We start from the raw sequence: 20410 nt of genomic DNA, 5'->3' as shown, positions 1-20410 counted from the left end.
CTTCTTCTTACTTTTGAAACACTTTTTATAACATGTTTTTTATATCACTTGCCATTTATGCCAACAGGGAGAAGCATCATTGGATCACTTATTCCTTAGTAAACTTGCAAGGGCAGTATGGTTTGGATCTAATATTATGATCCGCACGGACTGTTATTCCATCTTCTATTCAATACTGGTTGTGTAAATGGCTAAACATAGGGGAGTCAATCATCTGAAAGCACTGATTCTCAATTGTTAACAGCAATAAACTTGTGGCCATTACGATGCATTGTGAATGAATGCTAGTGTTATCTTGGCAAATAGTTGTGAGCGCCCAAAGGTGTGTGGACCGTGAATGCCATGTGCCCAGAACTATGCCATTAACTCAAAGGTTGGGCGAAGATTGGAATTGTCACTTGGTTATTGGTCCAAGAACCATTTTTTGACCCTTATGCAAAGGTCCAACTTAACCAGATTATGAATTTGGAGTTAAGGTGCGAACGTGGAAAAATGTTAGGCATCCAAATCTTTTTGGTCGATGGATCAGCCTCCACTTGTACCTCCTAGCCATGTTCTATGGATTGCCCTAAGTGAGATCCCTCCTAAGCAACCATAACGTCTTTAAATAGAGAAATTTCATGTGTTGTACAAAGGATCTCAAAAATTATACATTAGGATAGGGTCCCTATAATAATGGGGTTCCCCCCTAATTACATGTTTATAGCATTTCCAACTATCTACCATGATCATGTATTCATTCAGGAACTTGAAAGAGGAAGACATCTGTACCTACCTAGAAACAGTACCCATGCATATTTAGGTAACAAAAAGGCACGATGAATTGTGGTTTCTGGGGTGTGTACATAGGCTTGGTCTATGCATATGTACCCTATATAGAAGCAGAAACCCTAATTCTACTACATTTCTATCTTAGGTCGAATGTTGCTAACTCTACTCAAACATAAAAGAAAGCAACCAGAAGGCAAAACAAGCAAAAACTAAAGATAGAAACTGAAATTTTGGATGAAGGATTGAAAAATAAAAGATGTTAGAAACTAAGAAGCTTACCTTGGCACTACGAATAATGTAGTGGAGTAGTAACTATGAGAAATAGAATGCATCCATTCCAATGTGCAAAAAAAACAAAACATAGTTGCTTGGAACATAACCTTGAATCCACAAGGAGTTTTTTGAATCCATAAAACGATAGGTCTAAAATCCACAAGAGAAACAAAAATAGAGAAGAAAAAAAAACGTGTTATTTATTTATTTATTTATCTATTAATTTGAATGATTGAAGTGTTAAAAAAAATTATAGACTTGCAGACTTATTTAAAGGTTTCATAAAACTTGACAAACCAAAAAAATATATTCTAAAACAGATCTTAATTAATACCCTACCATAAAATATAATAAAAAAATATATAACTCTAATTTTACTTTTAAAAAAAAGTTCTATACTGCTAAAAACAATGAAATAAATACCCTAACCCTAAAATTCTAAAAATATAAATTAAATACAAAAATTAATAAATAACAAAAGTGTAATTGTAGATTTTTTCTGACATCAAAGAATTCTTGAGAAATTTAACCCGTTCTCTCAATCTTTGGGCGAATATTCTCTACCAAATAGAACGGGCGGAAATTCATATTCTCTACCAAATTAAATGGCCTGACTTGGGCCTATGTCCATCCTAAACGAAAGCAAGGAAGTGGTAACTTATCATGGTATTAAAGACAAATAGTAGCTATGGCCAATGGACGGTTAAACTAGTAGCCTGATGAATATCGGTATATATAGGACGTTGTTGTGATGATGAAGCACGTGACAAGTGAGCAAGTTGGCGTATTCTTCTTCTTCTTCTTCTTTTTGAGAAGAATTTGGCGTATTCTTTTAAAGATAAATCAATATCCAAAATTATAACATCTTCATGATTACTTCAGATATAAAAAATTTTAGATTTTACAATTAGAAATTAAGTATACACTAGTAACAATTTGATTATATATTTGCGTTTCCAAAAGAGTTAAGAGATGAGGAAAAATACAAGATTCCTACAGGAGGGAGGTGAGACTGACATTTTGATCTCCATTGCACCAAATCAAGCATCTAAGATCAAATCAGCCAGTAACTAATATATAGTTCTTTACTCAATTGTGCATTAGCAAACATTCTAGACTCCAGAATAAAACCGAACCTACTATTATTCTTATTAGTATATAAACATATATTGGTGATAAGAAAGATACACTTAAATCTTTTATGGCATTCAGTATTATGTCATTTATGCCTATTTTTAGAGTGGTTGTAGGAAGTCAAATTATCGTCCTCAACATTATCTTTGTTTTGCATGTATTGGGAGCAAGAAATAAAAGAATAGAAAATTAATTAGTTGCTTCAAATGCACATCCTCTGTCTCAAAGTTCCTATCCTAGTTCATGCTCCACCACTCAACACGTCTATTTAATTCTTTTTCTATTCTTAATGCGTTAGTCTTTTTTTTTTTTTTTTTAAGTTTTAAGCGTCCATTTAGGAAAAGCTTATTTAGTTGAAATTGAAAAAATTTTGCTAAAAATATTATAGATAAAACTAAAAAGTAGTTGAAATAGTACAATAAGACCTATGAATAATATTAAAAAGTGCAGTGAGACCCATAAATAGTAGTAAAAATAAGTTAAATAGTAGAAAAAATTGGTTTTTTTAAGCCATGTCAAACACACACTAGTCTTACAAATATCCATTCCAGATTGATGGTAGAAACAATCTGTTGGAGCTGAAAGAAAAGTGCAAGAGGTGTGAAATGTCCTTGCACATTATCAGACTTTCCCACTAAGTAAGTGTTTACAAAGAGTCAAAAGTGCCATTGACAAAAATTCAAAGGGTCCTGTTAATGTATACCTTTGAGTATACATTAATCATCTTTTTTAGAAATTTTTTTACTAAAAATTAAAAAAGTTGTCAAAAAATTGATAATTTTTCATATTTTTATAAAAAAATTTCTAAAATAGTTTATTAATATATTCGCATATGTTAGTAAAAACCAATCTCAAAACTCAAAAAATTTATATCAAAACACTACAAAGTACAAACATTAAACGCATGTTGCGCAGACCCTGATTAAGTAGACACGTGTCATTTGTTGAGTGATGGAGCGTGGAGTGAGAGGGACTTTGAGACAAAAGATGTGCATTAATTCCTTACTTAATTACTATCATATACAACTTTGAATAATCTTCCAAACGTGTTAACAGAAAGTTATATAGACTCTTCTAAACACCAAACTGGACTTTCACTTTATCTTCTTCTTTTTTCCACCATAGAGTAGACTTGTATCTCTGGAAACTCTATCATCTTTACAAATAATTTCAGCTATAAATTGAATTTCTGCCAGATGGGTTCTTCAAAAAAAGAAAAAAAAAAAACAAATTTGGAGACCATGGGAGAAGAAGCTGCAGATGATCAAACCCCATTTCTTCAAACTCAACCAGCAGAGCATCCTCTCCAGAGAACTGGTTTGGCTTCATCAGTTCACCCATTTCATTATTAATTCCAACTTTTGTGTGTGTGTGTGTTTTTTTTCAATGGTCATTATCATAAAGTGCTTTGAATGAACAAAGATTCTCATTTTTCTATATCTTTCCTTCTCAGAATTTTAAAAATTCCTATGAGTGGCAAATTCAATATATGTATTCATTGTGTTCACGATCCATGCAATAAATCGTAGCATTGTATCGGAACTAAAGTCACAAGCAACTGATTCGCAAAAAAAAAAAAAGTCACAAGCAACCGGCAATCTGGTGCATCTACCTGACAAATTATCTCTCCTTTTATTTCCTCTAAATAATAATATTAATTTTAGTGTGGAAATACATTATTTAGCCATTATTTTAAAATCTTTCATTCTCTAAAGAATTTAATTATTGAACTGCATGCCAGTAGTTATAGAATGACGTACCATATATAATTATTGGGAAAAGAGTAAAATATAACTAAATTTTGAAGTATATATAACACTTAATCTATCTCCTATGGTTATATTATATGTTTTAGGAGTAAACCCTTTAATCTCCCTCAATATTACAATTGATATCAACATGTACCTATCTTAATTCTTAAGAACTCGAAACAAGCTCGGTTTTCATGTGGGGAAATGTTCCACCTCTTTTAATGATAGCATTTCTTACTTTCTTCAGATTTCATGGATACACCGCACCAGCAGCCCTCAACCATGTCTTCTTCAACTTCACCGTATGCACTGGAAAATCCTTGGATGCACTTTTGTCATTGTCGAACAAGGGCACCAGTGAAGACATCTTGGACAGGTGGAAGCATCAGGAGGACGTTTTGGGCGTGTGAAAAATATGGGGTATTCTACTAATCTGAAAGCATAAAATTTTGAGGAAATTTGTGAAAACAAATTTTGTTCCACAATTTTTGCAACAACTTAACATGTGCAACTATAAATTGTGGAGAAAAAACTAATAGGTCCATTTGAAAGTTCACCAATCACAGTTCACACGGCGAAAATGGGTAAATGGCCCATTTCCCAAACTAATTAGGAAAATGTTCCTCTTTTGAAACTCGATTTTCTCAAAATCGAGTTAAAAAAAAAAAAAAAATTCTGAAGCCCTATAGCGACGTTTTAAGGACCTAAAGCGGCGTTTTGTAACTCGTTTTTTTTACTTATAGCTCGATTTCATGAAGCTCGAGTTCCAAAACGCCACTATAGGCTTTTTAAAACGTCACTATAGGCTCCTTAAAATGTCGCTATAGGGCTTAACTCGATTTTGAGAAAATCGAGTTTCAAAAGGGGGCACTTTCCTAATTAGTTTAGAAAATAGGGCATAATGCTTTTTTTTTTGTGCGAAAAGGGCATTTGCCCATTTTGGCCCAGTTTACACTATTATCAAGTCGTGGCAAAGTGTGTACGTAGTAGTAGATGATACATTATAAAAAATTTCATAATCATTTTCACAATTTGTTGACATGTTAGGTCACGATTAGAACTACACTTTTACATATATAGGTCGATTATTGTTTTTTATTGACACCAATTACAACATGCCATCTTAATAATTGTGAAAATTTGCGTCCCTAATTATAAACTACTTATTGAATATGAAAATATATTATCATCTCTCTATCTCTCTCAATCTGTTATTTAATTATTAATTACTTTTTTAACCTCTTAATGCTGCAAGGTTGATGATACTTGTGGATACTTTGTTTGGCTTGACCCTCCTACATGTGCACGAGGTAGAGAATTGCTGCCTTTGCTTAGAGAGAAGGTAGATAGCTTAGAGAAGGAGTTGGCAGCAGCCCATGCAAAGAAAATTAAAATTTCTTCAACATTCACTTTTATAATTGGTACTATTTTTGGGTTTTGTTTGATAATAGTCTTTTGAATTCTATTTATCGGATGATATTTATGTACTCTGAACAACTAGATATAGTTTTTTTTTCTTATAATAAGTTTGGTGAAATAAAAATTCTCACTTTTTTTACAACTAGAGAATGTCTTGCACAATATTTTGTAATTAAAAAAAAATGTTTTTAATGTTTTTCTAAGACCCATATATATATAAACTCTGTTTGTTTGTATAATATTAAGCATAATTAAGCACAAAACAAAAATGTTTCTAATAAATTCTGGCATCTGTTTGCAATATAAAAAATCAATTTATATACGTTACCAAACTTCAGCAAATACTACATGCCAAAATAATTAAACTGTACACAGAACGAAACAACTTTCTCACAAGAATGTTAGCAAAGTTTGCCAATTATGCATACAACTTCCTCAAATCAAAATTTCAAAATAATTATACTCCAATCAAAGCAATTGATTGTGAATAAAAATAAAAAATTTATTCTTATATCTTTTTGAATTATAGAATAATAATTGATTATAAGGGTATAAAATTAATTTTATACAAAATCCAACTCGATGTCCTCCATTTCACAAGGTATAAGAGTAAATTTTGCATAAAAATTGTTGGTGCAAATACAATGATAATGGAAATACACAAAGAAAAACTGAATAATACTTCTGAATTTTTTATTAATTTTAAAGAGATAAATTACACAACACTATTTGGACTGAGGCGCGGCACTCGCTCTCTTAAAGGAGATTCAAGCCCTTGGTTGGCTAAACTTTGTAACCGGTGCAGACCGTCTCTGACTTGTCTCCCCCAGGATACAACAGCCCAACAAGTGTCGTATGGCTAGAACAACCTCTGCACAAAGTGTTCAAGCCCAAAGCTCCACCAGAAAGAACACCCTTCCTTGCCAAGAACACCCTTCCTTGCCAAGAATCTCTCTATTTTTTCTTTGTGTGTGTATTGCAGTAATCTGAATTGTGTCTAAATGGGTCTATTTATAGGCTCAATGGGCCTCACGAAATTTCTACCCAAATTAATCTGATTAATTAGGTCCATTATTATGATATAGTGGGTGTTACAAGATTAATTGTTGGATATTATTCTGATGGGCTGGAGTTACACAATTAATGGTGAGATAAGGAGTTTTCTGAATAATGGAAAGGCCCAAACGGATAGTCCATTAAGTGGGTTAATGGCTCATTATTTTCCATAATAAAAATGGAATATTAATTCGGGCCATTTACTCACCAACGGATATGGTAATTACTCTGAATGGGCTGTCAAGTAGGAGGATCCAAGGTGCTGATTCATTTCCAATTTTGACACCTCCACCCTTCACCTCCCCCTTGCGCACGTATCTGGCCCAATATTTGAGACAATTCATGTTAGCCCATTAATCACCACAATTAAAAAGAACAAAATAGTCTCTCTCCTTTTCAATGTGGGATTAAACATTTTCACTAAACTCCTCATCTTCCACATTCACTCCCACATCTTTACATTTATGTTATCACATTTATTCATTTTATTTATTTAATATTAAAATGCTCCAACAAAAATTAATACCTTTCTCTTCTTTTCCATTCAAATGGGATGAAAAGCAAAAGAGTAACACTACAAAATAATAAATTTTGCAATAGTTGAGTGGTCAAGTTTCTACTAATTCTATTTTTCAAAAAAACAAAATTCTACTAGTTCTCATCTAGCCCATCATTAACATCATTTTTTTAACTATCAATATCAAATTGCCACCTTAGAAATTTTGAATTTTTTTGTAACTCTTGCCAAATGGCACTCTAACTTTGCATTTAGCCTTTTTTTTTACTTTTTTTTATTAATTTTTTCTATATCAATATGTGCTGTGATGGTCCCAAGCTTTTTCACTTTTCAGTTTTCTATTAAAAAGTGAGAATACACAATTTGACCGATTCGCCAATATTTCATACATTTTTTTTTTTTATGAAGTTTCATACTTTTCTTAGAACTCATAATTTTGAGTAAAGTTTGTGTTCTAGAAATTTTCTTAGCACAATCCTTCAGACGGTCCCATTATTTTTTCAAAGAAGACCTTTCATTTGAAGAAATTGTATTAATGCAATCCTTCTATGTAGAGCTCTCTCTTCTTCCCTTTCCCTTCCCTTGCTTTCTCCTCCCTTCTTTCCTTTTTATCTCACTTACAACCAAATAGGATATTAGTTTCTAAATTCAGCTAATAAAAAAAAGTGTTCTGAGGATAATAATAAAAAGGGTCTGAATTTAGTAAGAATAAGGTGTAAAATTCATGTTTTACACCATCCAATAAAAAACTATCATATCAGCTTTTTACTTAAAACTCAGTACATCATACCACAATTAATAACATCTTAAAAAACTCTTAATTTGGCTGAATTTTCAGTTGAGATTGAGTGTGGTTGTACTTATTCTTTAATATGTGATAAGATGATGTGGCATATTGGAATTGGAGGGTATAAAACTTGGGTTTTAAACCGCATCCTTATTGAATTTAATCTTTAATAAAAATATGTAAAAAACATGTTTAATTACTGTTTAGTCTTTAACACTTGTACTATGTGTCAAAATGGTTTTTAACATCTTAAACGTGTCAATTTTGTTTCGAAAATTTTCGTATTGTGTCAAAATAATCTTTATTATTAAGCGGTACATGAAAAAGAATTGATGTATCTAAAATTAATATCAAAATAATATTTTTATGCCATCTAAGCTATCCTTTGAATTATCATGTTTCCTTAATTAGAAAATAAAATAAAATATTTGAAAATATATTATTTGCATCTCCATAATGAAATGAGATGTCATTTAATTAGCAGAAATTGAAAATTTCTTTTCTTTTATTTTCCTCTACTTTCTCAGCAACTAAATGGGGTTTAAGTCTTGACTTTTTAGTTAAAGTGCTCATGAACATCATCTAAAAAACATATTAGTTACCTAATTTAAAAAAAACAAAAGGCTAAATGTCAATTTTTTACATTTTTTTTTTTTTAAGAAGTTAAAGTTATTATCAATTATATTATAAAAATATTGTAAATTAACAAAATTAGTGTCATGTCAAAAAGGTAATAAATCAATTTCCTAATCATTTCTCTATTTTGTGTTTAAAAATTGATACATCCATTTAATAAAAATAGTGTGTAACCCTATGCATATGCACATATACATTTAAAAATAATCACAATTATATATATATGTGTGTGTGTGTGTGTGTGTAATTTAGAATCTAATTGAATTTAGACTTTTCAGTTTTTGTATCCAATAATTTACTTGCTATAAAAATTAAAAAATTAGATGGGACACATGGCGCAAAACTGAACTCCAGTGTATACGGTGTCAAATTCCATTGTCTCATGTTATATCAAACTAGGTTGTAACTTTATGCATATGTATGGACACAGTTGAAGATATACAATAAAATGCATAATATATTTCCTACATATATAATTTAAATATTATTAATAGTCATTTTAAATTTTGTTAACTCTTTGAAAATTTTTATAAGGATGTTATCATGTATAAAATGTAAATTATCCATTTTTTTTTAATTATTTTGAAGCATTTTTTTTTATGATTCATTTATTCTAAACTGTTTGGTTTTTGTACTTATTAACTCACTTGAATTAATGTTTATAATGTGGTCCCTCATTTTATTTTAAAATTAAGAAGTAAAACTCTTTAAGAATAAATAATTTAGCACACATGGTGCAAAATTGGAACTCTAATTTGGAATTCTAATTTGAGTTTCTCTCAACTTCACCTATTATATATATATATATATATATATGAGTGTTTAATTTTTCTCGCAAATAATTGAATAGTACAGCTTTTGGGCCATGATCTCAACTACAACTTTCATTCATGTTGGACTTGGATGACACCTTTCCACAATGTATCATTATGAAATGCAGAAAAAATTTGGAGTGTACACAATGTTTAGTGTGGATGAGAAGAAATTTCATCCTATTCCAATTGATTAGATTAATAAGGGACCTATTCCAATTTAATGATCTTGAAATTTTGTATACAAGTAATAATTAAGGAAACTTCCACCTAAATTAAATCAAACTTTTGGCAAAAGAGAAAATTGATGTCTAGACAAATCAAGCTAAGGCCAACCAAAATGAACCATATTTTTAATTTCTTATCTTGATTTGTTCCATGTACAAGACTTACAGTTAATGCTTGGTGTATAAAAATTGTACATCTTATCTGAAGTCCATCCTCTAAAAACTTGAGAAAAAATTCATTTAAACCAACATAATATAGAAATTATAAAGGAATCAAAGAAGAATTGTCAAAAATACTGAAAATTTAATCTGTGCTTAAATTCTTATAAGGATGAACACAGTAGCAATAGTCTTTTTTTAAAAAAAAACTAAAGATAAAAAAAATCTATGTTTATTTTGTACGTATGATAAATTTCTATCACAAAGTTTTTTGAGATTTATGTTGGTTACCTCTTTCATTAAGTTTTTTTTTTTATTGTTACCAAAAAGTTTACATTGGCTTATTTATTGTTATCTCATTAGTCTCTCATTAATTGCCTAAGCTTACACCACACTTTTCTCTCTTCTTTATGTCTTTTAGTATACCCACCATTTTAATATTTTAAAAAAGCAAAAAAATAATAATAATAATTAAGGTCTAAATAACTAACCAGATAAGGCCCTGAAGAGAGATAGAAAGACACAAAAATGATGTGGATTGTTAAATAAAATGCATTGTTTAATTACATATTACCAAAATAAAACACCTGAAACTAACAAAATATTTGAAAGAGAGAGGGAGAGAAATTTGCAGGGCTGCTGCCTCCACCATATTTGCCTCCCACCACCATCAAGAAGCCAAAACCCCTACGGTTATTTTTTTTTCTATTTAAATTAGGGGATTAAATATGATTTAGGTTTGGGTAATTTGGTTTGATAGTTTTTGTTTCGGGTATATAAGTAGAGAGATTATTTTGTACGCAATATAAAGCTATATTCTATCATAGTTTTAAAACATCTATAAGACATATGCATACATACTTGAACATACTATCAATGAGTGGAAGACAGTGAGAGAGTTGAACATACTTTCATTTTATAGTATGAAATATGTGAACATAACACAAATTAGTTGATTTTCATGGTCCCATTACTCTTTTGCATTTATTTTTTGTTTCATGATTTAAAAAAAAAAAATTAATCTTACCTTGAGCAGGCTATAAATATGCAGTGAAACTACTAAATTAATTTTTAATATATCAAAATGTATATGTTTATTTACTCTAATTTAGTTTACTTTTTTTTTATAATATATGTACAACACTGTCTAAAACTTTCTTATATAAAATATTACAAAATTATCTATGTATCGCACATGCAACTTACTAGTTAAGAATAATGCTAGAGCCACAAATTATTTTTACATGCAAACTGCTAGTCTGACATGGTCCACATCAGCTATTAAATTACTAAAATACCATCAAATAGTTAAAAGAACTTTAATGAATTTTTTTAAGAACAATTTATTATATTTTAATAAGGACTTATTGTGAAAGTGTTGTGAACATAACATTTCAATATATTTATTGCATAATAGCCCATTCTTTATTTACTTTATTAAAATGTAATGTCACAAAAGATATTCGAATGGGATAAATATTAAATTTTACAAGGAATCTTTATGAAATTTTAAAATTAAATTCACATGGTATCGTTCGTTTGACAATTATGTATTTGTTTTTATTTGTAAGGTTGATGAAATTGAAATAGATTTCTAAACTTAGGACCTGTTTGAATTGAAGGGGGAGGGAGAGAGAGTGGAGAGGAGTAGGGTAGAATTGGCTGAAAATATACTAATTTTGAGCTAATTTTTATCTATTCTACTCTACTCCCCCTTCCTTCCACTCAATGCAAACGGACCATATTAAGAACTGACCAAAAGAGGATAATGTTACGTAGGATAAAACATACTAATCATTACCTTCATAAGTCATGTACTCCATTTGAAACAATGACACGAATATATTTTAGATTCTTAATTACAATGTCTCAAAAAACAAACAAAAAAATGTTTTAGTCAATACTTTATGATGCGGCACAAAAGGTTAGCAGGGTTTTGCCAAATGTGTGCAATATATTCTTGACACAAATGCACATAAAATTTTATGCAAGTAATGCTGTAGCCTGTATATGAAAGGAACAGCTAGCTTATAAGTGATATATATATATATATATATATATATATATATATATATAAAAGCTAAACCTCGAAATCAATTCACAAGTGAATTATTGACTAATAACTAATTCTCTTGTCAATCTAGCATGAGAGCATAATTTGGATTTTGGAGTATTGCGTAATGTTATGTTTACAACATTTTAACAACAATTTTACAACAAATTATAAGAAGCAAATTGTTATTAGTAAGTAAAAAAGTGACATTAATAATAGGTTAAAATTAGAACCAATAACAACTTAATTATGACCTAAAATTTGATGTGAAAATTTTATAAATGTAACATTACTCTTATTTTTCAAGTCAAGGTAAACACCTTACTATAAGGTAGAGCCGCCATTGTGTCAAAGCATGTAACACATTGTGAAGAAGAGTACATATTCATTAAATTCTAAAGGAAATTATTAAACCCATGAACGCATTTTCGTGGCAACATCAGTTTTGTCCCCTTTCGATGTAATTGAAAATCTGACTTTTCCGTCAGTACAATATTCCATACGTAATTGGTTTCGTTTGCTGTCTTTATATATACAACGTTGAGGACCACGGTGGTCCTGAGTTGATATTTGAAATCTGAAAACTTTCATGTTAAGAAAATAAATATTTTGAGTACTTCACGTTCTTTGTCTTCTTACCAAACTTGAAAGTCATTAATTGGATATCTTGAATTTTTTCTCCTTTCATGTTCATGCAATTGACAATATTTACCAAATAAGAGTTAATGATCAAATCAAATCTTTTCACTCAAATAAAATCAATAAATTTTGTTTCGGTGTCTCCCACCAAAATAATAGGAGCATGAATGTTGCGATCATCTAACTTGACTTCATCGAAATTGTTGATAACTTCCTTTATAATTTCTTCTTTAATGGTCTCTACAATCTCTACCTTAATATCTTTCTCTATAATAGGGTCTCCATTAATCTCCTCCATAATCTTGATCTCAGGTTCTTCTTTTATAACAATGCCTTAATTAATTTCCTCAAAAATCTCTATATTTTCTTCTTTGACTTCTACATATTCTTCAAGAAAAGTATTTTCTTTGACATGTAATTCTTATCTTAATGGTGGAATATATGGCTCTTTAAAATGATTCAAGTGTGAACTTCTTGGCAAACAATAATCTTGTTTTGTATATGACAAAAGATCATCACAATCCAAGGATAAAATGTGATAGCAAGCATCTTTTTCAACCCTGGTCATGAATGAATTTTGTTTTTACCTCATATGAGTCTATCAAACTGCATTCATTCACACCAACGTAAGGCATACTCTCTAAGTTTATATAGAACAAGTTCAACTTTTCTCTTATCACAAATATTCTCATAGTCAAACAAATCCTCTAGATCAAGTAACCAATCAAGAAAATCTTATTTATATAAATAACCATTAAAACTTGCAATTCTTTCATAAGGCCTATATGAAATTTTTTTACCAATAGGTTGCCTGTGAGTTATGTCTTTGCAATAATTATCCGTATTGTTTTCATGCTCCAATGACGACATCTTAGCAAATATATTTGTGAGTGTTAGCTGTACGTTACGTAATACTTGCTAAGTTTTTTGTCACTAGAATGCCGTTAGACGAGGATAAGTTAAAGGTCTGGTACCAACTGATGCGAGATGCGGAAGCATGAAAAAGCAAAACACGTCTACTTCTAAAAAACAAGAAACAAAACACATTTTCTTGTCAAAATAATCACAAATCCACAAGAATTCCTTGAATCCACAAGAAAAAAGGGCTATGGAATTTGCTAAAGAAACAATAGACAAAAGTCTGAATTTTTATTAATATCAATAATACTGAAAACGTTTACAACTTGGAGGCCTATTTAAGGGCTTTGTAAAACTTGACAGGAAAATAAATATATTCTAAAATAATCCCTAATTAATATCTAATCATAATAGGAGCCAAAATTGACCTAAAAAGCATTAAAAGCATCTAAAAAAAAGGAAATTAGTCAACTAAACCTAAAATAACTTTTTTTACATAAAAATACTAAAATTAAATAATTGCAAAAATTAAATTGTAAATTTTTTCCTACATCATTGTTAATGAAAAGTAACTCAATAGAGGAATTAATTGACTATTGAGTTACTATTCATTTGTTATTTTTGAATGCTAAACAATTGAGCTTGGTACTTGCTGTTTGTAGGGATATTTATTTATTTATTTATTTTAACCATATTGCTAGTTTGAGTAACTTGATGTGGTTATTCTTAGGATCCAATGCTTACATTGATGCTAATTTGGTAATCTCCAAATATCTACAGAAAACATTTTGACAACTGCTTCAGGAAAGAAGTGGCTTCTATACAATGGAACACAGCTTATGTTACAGTATGTAACACACTCTAAATATTCCTCAAATCAAAATATCAAAATTACTATACTCCTCCAACCAAGTCAATCAAGTTGCATATTTCAGCTCACAAAAAATGTTACCAAATTACATATATGGCAAGTCAGTACTACTATACCCCAACCCTTGTCCCTCAAAGTTGATGCATTTTCTTAAGACTCATTTGAAACGGAAATGAGATTAAATTCTATAAAGATGTGGTGTAAAACCTAAGTTTTACCTATCAAATCCTAATATGTTATATCATCATATTACATATTAAAAAATAGATACAACTGCACTTAATCAATTTCTAAAACCTATTTGAAAATTGAACTTCCTATAAGTTTATGTAGATGTTATTATATGTGATAGGATATATTGAGTTTTAAATAAAAAAACTAATGTAGCAACTTCTTATTAGATGGTATAAAACATGGTTTTTACATCATATCCTTACCAAATTTGGAATCATTTGAAACAATGGCATGAATAATTTACATGTTTCGAATCACAAAGTCTCAAAAAAAAAAAACTTGTTTTTAGTCAATACTTTATGATGCGGCATAAAAGGTTAGCAGGGTTTTGTCAAGTGTGAGCAACATATTCTTGACGCAAACGCACATAAAAATGTATGGCTGGCCTTTTTTCAAGTTCTCTAAGGTAGCGAAATTCTTTTTTGGTTCTGCTCAATTCCAATGTGAATTGACTAACAACTAATTTTCTCATCAAATCTAGCTAGCAGGAGAGAATAATTTGGATTTTTTTGTGGCTGAAATTGGTCTCATATTCTGATATTCATCATCACATCTGATCATGCAACCATGAATTCAAGACAATATTTTTTACTGTTCTTATCGTACCTGTATGCATGTTCCCATGAGTAGCTACTTCGTATAGATTAGTAATCCTTCTTTTCTTTTGTTTTTCTTTTTTGTTTACTTTTTTTTATTTTTTTTCAAAAAGAGATTCTTGCAATGTTGTCAATCGATCACCTTCAAATTAATGTATGCCTTAAACTATGTTTCCTAAGTCAGGGCTAGAATGAATAGGAGCTTATTTTAACTTTCATTATTGTAATGACTGGTAATTCAAGAATATAATTATTTATAATGCAACAGGGTATATGTGAAGTGGCGGCTTTAGGAAATTTTTAAAGAACTTAAATATATCAACATTACAACAACACCAACAAAAAACAAATATACAAAGTTTTACAATTTCTTTCTACTTATAAAATGAAAAAAAAAACAAAAAGAGACTGATTTGAAAAAAAGTGAGAACGGAGAATGCTAAGATGAAAGTAATAAAATGAGAGAAAATATGAAATAATTATAGAAAAAGGAAAAATGGAGAGAGAGAGAGAGAGAGAGAGCAACGCATGATACTTATTATGACTATGAGCCGAATATGGGTTTTTTTTTTTTTTTTTTTTTTATAATGAGTTTTTTGTTGAATTATTTGATCATTTTTTATTGTTTGACTTAGTCTTGTTTTTGTTTGAACTATTTTTTCTTTTATTTGATCTCATTTTTATTGTTGCTACTTGATCTTTTATTTATTTATTTGTTTTTTTGTTTAAGGGGTTAAGGATCATATTTGGGGTCTAAGATTTTTTTTTTTTGAGTAAAGCGTAATGTTACATCCATAATATTTTAACAACAACTATTTCACAACAAATCATAAGTAACAAACTGGTATTGTTGGTTAAAAATGTAATGTTAGTAGTAATTCCAAATTAGAACCAATTCTATCTTTTATCTAAAAAAAATTAAAACCAATAATAACTTATCACCTAAAATTTGTTATAAATATTTTGAATCTAACATTACTCATATTTTTATTGAACTAAAATTATTGAGATTCTCTGGTATTTATTTTTAAAAGGGCAGACAAGACTAGTTAGTTGTGTGAGTGCGGGTATATATATTATTCTTTTTTCTTTTTTCTTTTTCTTTTGGAAGTAAAAATTTTGTTAATTCAAAATGTTCTTGCGACACTGAACACCCTTTCTATAATATAGAGTTGCCACTTTGTCGAAGCATGCGACACATTAGAGTAATTGAAAATGTGGGAAATTGACGTAATTAAGATGTCATCTTGCATTTGACCACGATTTCAAATCAATACTTTGCTGTCGCTAGCGATCTTATCGGCATGTGCTTGTTAGTACACATTTTTCAAACATTGTTTGCTGTCTAATGTAAAGAAGTGACTTCTATACAATCAAACACAGCTTATGCTGCAGCATGTAACACACTCTAATTAAAGAGTGCTTTCTTCTTCTTTTTTTGCTGAATAATTAAAGAGTGCTTTCAAAAGCCCTTTTCGTTGCAACTTCATTTTGGGCGCCTACTTTCTTATATATTATTATCTTGGCCAAACATATGATAGCTAGGTCCATCTTCAAGGCTGAAATTATTGACCGTTTTTCAACTCAAACTGTTTGTATAAATATGCTACTTAGAGCTAGGGAATCACTTGACCTAAATTTTTAATTACAGAGATGGTGAGAGCTCCCTTCTATGATAAAAATGGACTAAAGAAAGGTGCATGGAGTGTAGAAGAAGATAATAAACTGAGGTCTTATATTCAGAGATTTGGCCACTGGAATTGGCGGGAACTTCCCAAACTTGCAGGTAATTAAGAAACTCTTTAAAGCTGATAGAAATCAATCCAAGAAGGACGTTTGTATTTTATTTATTTATATATATATATATATATATATAAGAAAAAGAGAAATGTATCATTAGTGGTTAACCATGTTAACTGCCTCATGAAATGCCTAGATAAATAAGGCTGTCTAATTCCTCGGCTTCTCTCAAATTATACTAAAAAATGAAACATTGTTTAAGCACTTATAGTTCTAATTTTTATGACAACCTTTTCCTTTACTTTTATTGTTCATTTTTATGCATGATTTGCCTTTATTGACTATCATGATTGTCGTCCATTTTCTGTCATACTTTTCTTTCCTGGAAAAATCCAAATATAAAAATATAAATTGGAATCCTGTGGCATTACAGTACTTCACGTTAATCAACCTTTTTTGTTATACATTGGTTTACAGGTTTATCAAGGTGTGGGAAGAGTTGCAGACTGCGATGGATGAACTACCTCCAGCCAGATGTAAAACGAGGAAACTACACAGAAGAAGAAGAGCTTATGATCATCAAATTGCATGAAGAACTAGGCAATAAGTACCGACTTAAAACTTCCAAATCTTCAACAAGAATTTGGATGAACATAACTTTATTTACAAAATCACCCCTTCTTTCCATGCGCTTTTTCTTGTTTGCATGTTTTCATACTTGATAACAAATATGTATGAGCAAAACGTACTTCACGCATGCCAGTCATTTTGAAGAATCTAGCAAAAACATGTTGGCACGGTGAAAACTTATAAGCATCTTATGTTTGCATTAAATGTGTCTGCAAGTAACCATGATATGTGACCATAATTAGTCAGATTTTCTTTGAAATGACTCAAAATGAATTTATCAATGAGCCTATATATGTGAATACAAATATATAGTAATGTAACTACATATAAACTTTTGAAATTGAGTTAGATTTTGTGTATATACTGGTGTTCCAGTTCTGCTAATAGGTGTTGTTACTTGAACTTTGTACTCTAGACATTTGATGCAATACAATCTTCTCATTCATCGAAAAAAAAAAACCTCTATATAAAACCCCATGTATTTTTCTTTGTAGATGGTCTATGATTGCAGCAAGCTTGCCAGGGAGATCAGATAATGACATAAAAAACCATTGGCATGCCCACCTGAAGAAGCGCACCAAGAAAAATCCTACAACATCAAAGATGATAACGCTATCCAATGAAGCTTACCAACATGATGCTGATATAGCAAGGAAAACAGAAATTGACAGTTCTGTAAGCAGTTCTCCCTCTTACCAAGTTCAAGAGAGTTCCCAATTACCCCTAGAAACATCTTATAGTGAATTCTCAAACTTGAGCATTGATAATGCACCTTTATCTAGCATAAATTGGACTGCAGAAGATAGTCTCGCTACATTGGAAACACTTGAACAATCGTTTAGTGACTTTTGGACTGAACCCTTTATATTGGACAATACCTACATCCAAAATAACTATCTAGAACCCTTGGCAGATGGAGGATTTAGTGCGTCTCAATCATGCTATAATGAAGGCATAGATTCCATCTACGAGGCAATGCAAGAAGTCGAGAACTACCAGAGAATTAATGAAGATCCATATTTGGTGAACTAGCGCGTTGATGCATTTTCATATTAAATGAATAAATGAAATATTTATCAATATACTAATTAGGTTTTTCTTAATGTGAAAAATTAGATTAATTGAATGAGAAAAGGTGGGAGTTTCATGAGGTAATAATTTCATAGAGGGGAGTTCAGTGTTAAGAAAATAGATTCCTACATTAGTAAAGAGAGAATCTACATTTATAATTGATGATGTTATTTGCTTCAGAACATGATGCATACAAATGATACAGTCCACACTAGGGGAGGTGAAACGGTGGAGATTTCCAATCCAATTCCATTTTCCCATGTAATTTCAAATTAATTTTTGTATTTCTTAGATATGATAATTATATTCTCTCAAATGCTTTCTTTTGTTTCTTTGTTTCAATGGAAAACATTTTCCTTGAAAAAAAAATTCCAAAAAGAGTGACTAGTTTTACTGTTTATTGTAGCAAATCTGAATATGACCTTGAAACCGTTTTATATACATCATTTAATACGCTTAAAAATCATTAGTATTTCATATAGACTCAATGTCGGTTTAGGTGAGAGTACTAATGGTGGCGGCCTCAAAGATAGTAGTGGTGGTAGTGATAGAATTAGCGATGGTCGTGGTGAAGGTAGTGAAGGTGGTAGTGGTGATGGTTTTAGGAGCAAGAAGAAATGAATGGGGTAGGCCATAAGGAAATTGTAGAAAATTACTCCCACTTCTCATAGAAAATGTTTGTCACCATTTTGACTTATTTTATATAAAGCATGGAAAACATTTTAGAAAATCTTAGACCCCAAATTATTTATGCAGTGGATTAGTTGGTATTAGTTGGTATTAATTGAATAATTTATGTGTATTCCAATTGTAATTCAACCAAAGTAATCAATCACCAATTCTAAAACAATAATAGTAAAAGGAATAAAAGGCACCCTAATTTTGGTGACAAAGTGGAAAGTTAAGATTTCAATAGAGTATGTAATGTGTTATCGAAGTTCAAGTTCTAATGTTCAAGATGTATGTCAAAGAAGACAGAATTTAAAAAATTTAGTTGGGCTTTAGATCCCTATAAATTAGACTTTTTAACCTAATTAATTAACTAAGTAAATACGTAGGTTTATTATTCAGATCTAGGTTAAAAGAAAACAATCATTTCATGCAAAACAACAGAAAAGTAAATAACACAACAATATGATGACTCAAGAAAATCAAACTAGTAAAATATTTGGGGAAGATTTAACTTAGTTATTCTCAAGGTAAAAAGCAAATCCACTAGAAAGAATTGAGGTTTACAATAAAACTTAGACCACTAACATCCTATTGCTACAACATGTAGAATTTACTATCACAATCTCATGATAGTTTTGAGTCCACAGACTACTTCTTTCTTTGAACTTTGCAACACAAACACCTACATTTGTGACTTTGAAACTCTACTCAAAGGCTTAGCAACACAAACTCTCCTGTTTGTGACTTGAAGACCACCCTTGAAGGTTTGGATCATAAGCACCTTTGATGACTAGAGAAGGTAGCAACTTTGACAACACTAGATCTTGAGATTCTTCAAGAAATAATATCGGTAGAAGACATGAGAGAGCTTTTTGGGTACAAACCCTAGATACAAAAGAGACACACTCTTCTATATCTGAAAAGCCTTATAAAAACGTGCTTATGATTTCCTTTATATACTAGAAGAATTAGATTTGAAACCCTAATCCTTAATGGGTTTGAACTGCTGTTAGGCCGAACTTAAAATTCTGCAGATACGTGTTTCAATCGATCGAACCTGTCTTTCGATCGGTCAAACCTGGTAGATTTCGAATTCTTCTTTTTGCAGCTTGTATATTCTTGAATCTTGACTTACATCACCTTGAGCATTGTCTAGTATCTATATCTAGACAAGTTTGTGTTCATGATTTGTCAATTATTCTAGACTTTTAGAACTCAACAATTTTGACTGCCTTGACACTCAATTTATCAAAAGCGAATTCTTGATATGACTTGATCGATCAAAAAATAGGAGAGCTAAATCTAACATGTTTTGACTAAGTCAATGTTGTCTTATTTTTTTGTTCCCTACATGCAAGAGTATAAAACGTCATATTATAGCACGACTCAGAATATATTTTAGAAAGTTATTTTTGTTTGCTACAAAGAGAGAAAATCTTAACCTAATTATCACCAACCTTTTTTTTTTTAGAAATAATTATAACATGTTGCTAACCACGCTACT

The 20410-nt window shown here is 30.4% G+C and overlaps 1 protein-coding gene across 1 annotated transcript; it reads left to right on the top strand.

Moving 5' to 3' along the window:
- The first annotated feature begins 16431 nt into the window (after positions 1 to 16431).
- On the top strand, positions 16432 to 18195 carry LOC142638413 (transcription factor MYB30-like). The gene is made up of 3 exons (XM_075812446.1): positions 16432 to 16579; positions 17011 to 17140; positions 17658 to 18195. The coding sequence occupies exons 1-3, from the start codon at positions 16447 to 16449 to the stop codon at positions 18193 to 18195; spliced, it is 801 nt and encodes a 266-aa protein (XP_075668561.1). The 5' UTR covers positions 16432 to 16446.
- Positions 18196 to 20410: the final 2215 nt, after the last annotated feature.

The sequence above is a fragment of the Castanea sativa genome, chromosome 6, assembly GCF_040712315.1.
Source record: "Castanea sativa cultivar Marrone di Chiusa Pesio chromosome 6, ASM4071231v1".
In the NCBI taxonomy this organism is placed as follows: Eukaryota; Viridiplantae; Streptophyta; class Magnoliopsida; order Fagales; family Fagaceae; genus Castanea; species Castanea sativa.
Note: the sequence above shows the minus strand (reverse complement) of the source record. Positions and strands in the feature narration are given on the sequence as shown.